Source organism: Ornithodoros turicata, chromosome 4, assembly GCF_037126465.1.
Source record: "Ornithodoros turicata isolate Travis chromosome 4, ASM3712646v1, whole genome shotgun sequence".
Lineage (NCBI taxonomy): Eukaryota > Metazoa > Arthropoda > Arachnida > Ixodida > Argasidae > Ornithodoros > Ornithodoros turicata.
In genome coordinates this window covers 77,734,324-77,739,115 of record NC_088204.1, presented here as the reverse complement: position 1 = coordinate 77,739,115, position 4,792 = coordinate 77,734,324, and the positions used below count along the sequence as shown (strand labels likewise).

Genomic DNA, 4,792 nt, shown 5'->3' with positions numbered 1-4,792 from the left:
CTGCATAGGCAGGCAAGCGCGATTATTTTTTTCAGTCGCTCAGTCTAACCAAATAAGAGGGCAAGAAGTTGTGAACGGGAAATATACGTCCCCCTGTTTGTAAACAAATGACGTCATAGTGTTCGACAGCACCACCAGTTTGGTAGAGTTGAACTATGATCGAAGCTATAGGGACGGACAAGGTCGCGCCCGAAAGCCACGGTCTTGAGGGGATTACGATGGTCCCTGAAACGGATGCGACCTTCGGTCCTACTTTTCTTTCAATAGGAGGCAGCGAACAAGTGCCCATTCGTGGAACCCAGCCCTCCCCTTGCGATTTGTTTCGGTTTCAGTCTGTCTACCAACGTCATGATGACGTTTCTCGGGTAGAGGTTTATTCAACGCGCACTTCGTTCATAAGAAGAACGTTGTTTATGAAACAGCGAGATCTAACCTTTGCAGACAGCAACCCAATGAAACTGCTGCTCATATTGAATGACTCTCGGTATTCACAAGTAGGATTAGAAAACGGGAATTAAATCGTCGTAGATTCCAAAGTTCCGGGTTCGAACCCGATCGAGGACAATAGCAACTAGATGGCGGAGTATAAGTTGCTTTGACACGCGCCGTCTTCCGCGAGGGGCGTTAAATACGGTGTGCCGTGCGTTGAGATTTCAGCTCACGTTAAAGAAACATCAGGCGCGGCAAATTAATTCACAGACCGACCGCTGCATGGCGACGCTCATGATCATAGCGATCTCACGACGAAAAGCCACGAATTCTAAATTGTTATAAGTCGTCGTCGCGGTCAAACGCTACCCGATCTTCAGGATAAGCACTGCCCAAACGATGTGGTAACGGTGGAACCCGCTGTCCTAATTAAAGGGGCACTAACCTGATGGTCGTCTAAAAAACAGCACAGAATGAAAGCAGGGGTTTCACTCGACCTAAATATGTAAAAAACGTTGTGTAGCTCAAGCGCTTTAACTATTTAAAAAGCAGATCAAAGTGCGAAATCAGCGCAACTCCCCCCTTCGTCTAATGCGTCAACAAACGTCACTCGGCTGCAGCAAACGCGGCAGACTCATCCCCGAATGACGTTTTGCGTCGTCAACCAATCCTGGTCTCCCGCAAGGTCAGCCGCGGGGAGAACCTGCCGAACCTGTTTGCTGGCGCATTGTTGCGGCTTTTCGTGGTTGCGGAGGGGTTTCACTTCAAAGAATAAGTGCGGCTTATAAAGTAATCTCATTTCTGTTCGTGAAGGCAACCGGAAAAGATGTACAAATAATACGTCGTGGAAGGACATTCCTCGTGAATGTAGACTAGTGGCTTTAAAAAAAGAAGAAAAGAAACACTTATTCAAAAATGCAGCAACGTAAGTGGTGGCCCGCACGAATCGTCAAAATGACGTCACTCCTATTGTTGTGAGAACTTGGAGGGCGGAGCAAGTTCAAGAAATAGTGCGCCACGCGTTTTGTACTTACGGCGCCACCTTGTCGTTGTCGACTTTCATAATTTAAGAAAATATGTTTCAGAGTTAAATGCACATATTCCTTCTGATACATCATTGCTCTTATGTCCGTTCAGTGCCCCTTTAAAATCTGCGTCCGAGGAAGTGACGACATTCTGGCCGCTCAACATGCGTGGAACTTTAAAAGGTGGAGTAGGCAATCAACCGGGTGTACCCCTGAGGAGGTTCCTAATGACTTCGCCTACGTCCTTCAGAGTGCGGCAAAACTTTTCGTGTCAGCAAGCCACGTTGACGACCGCCGGCAGAGCTGAAGACAAACGTGAAAAACAGGAAGCAGTTGTAGCCTGCAGTTCCAACCGTGTGTTCAACCTCATTTTTCGGTTGTGTAAACTCTCTCTACTTTCCTTGTAGCACCCTTTAAGCAGGTGAAAATGTGCCACGAGCCCATCGGGATTGACTACAACGTTTAATATTCTCAGTCGGGCTAGCAATGACCCCTCATACTTCCTAGAAGGCGTAAGTGTTTGGGCTGGGATAATCTGTACTTGGGTCCACTTACATCATTGTAATGTAATACGCATACCTATTTGCCTAGCATGTCTAATATCATCCTTCTGTACTGTAGCTTCGAAACCGTTGCTTATGGTCGTCCGAACGTTGTTATTGCAGCTGATTCGTAAACTGCACGTATTGCTCTGAACAAAACACATCAGCGTCGAAGCTGAATCGTGCAGAGACATATTACTTGATTTTCGTACGAAATAGACGAAAGAACTATTACTAGCAATTTAGCTCCACAGAAGATGCTTTATTATTCCTCTGCCAAGATCATTTACATGACGGTGGGGTAGGGGTTACTGTAGATGAGGGCATTGTTAGGGGTGACGTCATGGGCCGGGCCGTTATAGTTGGGGATGCTGTAGTAGAGCCCCCAGGACATGACGGTGGTGTTGGGGTCATAGAAGATGAGGACATTGTAATGGACGGCACTGTAGGCGGGGGTGTCGTGGGTTGGGCTGTTGTAGTTGGGGATGCTGTAGCAGAGCTCATAGGAGGAGGCGTCGTGGTTTGGGCCGTCGTAGTTGAGGATGCTGTAGTAGAGCTCATAGGAGGGGGCGTCGTGGGTTGGGCTGTTGTAGTTGGGGATACTGTAGTAGAGCCCCCAGGACATGACGGTGGTGTTGGGGTCATAGAAGATGAGGACATTGTAGTGGACGGCACTGTAGGCGGGGGTGTCGTGGGATGGGCTGTTGTAGTTGGGGATGCTGTAGCAGAGCTCATAGGAGGAGGCGTCGTGGTTTGGGCCGTCGTAGTTGAGGATGCTGTAGTAGAGCTCATAGGAGGGGGCGTCGTGGGTTCGACCGTTGTAGTTGGGGATGCGGTAGTAGAGCCCCCAGGACATGACGGCGGTGTTGGGGTCATAGTAGATGAGGACATTGTAGTAGACGGCACTGTAGGCGGGGGCGTCGTGGGTTGGGCTGTTGTAGTTGGGGATGCTGTAGTAGAGCTCATAGGAGGAGGCGTCGTGGTTTGGGCCGTCGTAGTTGAGGATGCTGTAGTAGAGCTCATAGGAGGGGGCGTCGTGGGTTCGACCGTTGTAGTTGGGGATGCGGTAGTAGAGCCCCCAGGACATGACGGCGGTGTTGGGGTCATAGTAGATGAGGACATTGTAGTAGACGGCACTGTAGGCGGGGGCGTCGTGGGTTGGGCTGTTGTAGTTGGGGATGCTGTAGTAGAGCTCATAGGAGGAGGCGTCGTGGTTTGGGCCGTCGTAGTTGAGGATGCTGTAGTAGAGCTCATAGGAGGGGGCGTCGTGGGTTCGACCGTTGTAGTTGGGGATGCGGTAGTAGAGCCCCCAGGACATGACGGTGGTGTTGGGGTCATAGTAGATGAGGACGTTGTAGTAGACGGCACTGTAGGCGGGGGCGTCGTGGGTTGGGCTGTAGTAGTTGGGGATGCTGTAGTAGAGCTCATAGGAGGAGGCGTCGTGGTTTGGGCCGTCGTAGTTGAGGATGCTGTAGTAGAGCTCATAGGAGGGGGCGTCGTGGGTTGGGCCGTTGTAGTTGGGGATACTGTAGTAGAGCCCCCAGGACATGACGGTGGTGTTGGGGTCATAGTAGATGAGGACATTGTAGTGGATGGCACTGTAGGCGGGGGCGTCGTGGGTTGGGCTGTTGTAGTTGGGGATGCTGTAGTAGAGCTCATAGGTGGGGGCGTCGTGGGTTCGACCGTTGTAGTTGGGGATGCTGTAGTAGAGCTCATAGGAGGGGGCGTCGTGGGTTCGACCGTTGTAGTTGGGGATGCGGTAGTAGAGCCCCCAGGACATGACGGCGGTGTTGGGGTCATAGTAGATGAGGACATTGTAGTAGACGGCACTGTAGGCGGGGGCGTCGTGGGTTGGGCTGTTGTAGTTGGGGATGCTGTAGTAGAGCTCATAGGAGGAGGCGTCGTGGTTTGGGCCGTTGTAGTTGGGGATACTGTAGTAGAGCCCCCAGGACATGACGGTGGTGTTGGGGTCATAGTAGATGAGGACATTGTAGTGGATGGCACTGTAGGCGGGGGCGTCGTGGGTTGGGCTGTTGTTGTTGGGGATGCTGTAGTAGAGCTCATAGGTGGGGGCGTCGTGGGTTCGGCCGTTGTAGTTGGGGATGCTGTAGTAGAGCTCATAGGAGGGGGCGTCGTGGGTTCGACCGTTGTAGTTGGGGACGCGGTAGTAGAGCCCCCAGGACATGACGGCGGTGTTGGGGTCATAGTAGATGAGGACATTGTAGTAGACGGCACTGTAGGCGGGGGCGTCGTGGGTTGGGCTGTTGTAGTTGGGGATGCTGTAGTAGAGCTCATAGGAGGAGGCGTCGTGGTTTGGGCCGTCGTAGTTGAGGATGCTGTACTAGAGCTCATAGGAGGGGGCGTCGTGGGTTGGGCCGTTGTAGTTGGGGATACTGTAGTAGAGCCCCCAGGACATGACGGTGGTGTTGGGGTCATAGTAGATGAGGACATTGTAGTGGATGGTACTGTAGGTGGGGGCGTCGTGGGTTGGGCTGTTGTAGTTGGGGATGCTGTAGTAGAGCTCATAGGTGGGGGCGTCGTGGGTTCGGCCGTTGTAGTTGGGGATGCGGTAGTAGAGCCCCCAGGACATGACGGCGGTGTTGGGGTCACAGTTGATGAGGACATTGTAGTGGACGGCACTGTAGGCGGGGGCGTCGTGGGTTGGGCTGTTGTAGTGGGGGATGCTGTAACAGAATAATAAGAATAAAGCAAAGGGTGTAGATAACGCGACAACTGAGGTGTACAGCTCTCATTTAACCTTTTTTTTTTGCGGTTGTGACAAACATTATCAGTGCT

The 4,792-nt window shown here is 51.9% G+C and overlaps 1 protein-coding gene across 1 annotated transcript; it reads right to left on the bottom strand.

Annotated features, from left to right (window-relative positions):
* Window positions 1-2,278: 2,278 nt before the first annotated feature.
* Window positions 2,279-4,201, bottom strand: LOC135392578 (mucin-2-like). Its single transcript, XM_064623283.1, has one exon. The coding sequence runs from the start codon at window positions 4,199-4,201 to the stop codon at window positions 2,279-2,281; it is 1,923 nt and encodes a 640-aa protein (XP_064479353.1).
* Between the last annotated feature and the right edge of the window lie 591 nt (window positions 4,202-4,792).

Excerpts from the sequence above, each read along its gene's own strand:
- LOC135392578 (XM_064623283.1), bottom strand. The coding sequence starts at position 4,201 with ATGACCCCAACACCGCCGTCATGTCCTGGGGGCTCTACTACCGCGTCC.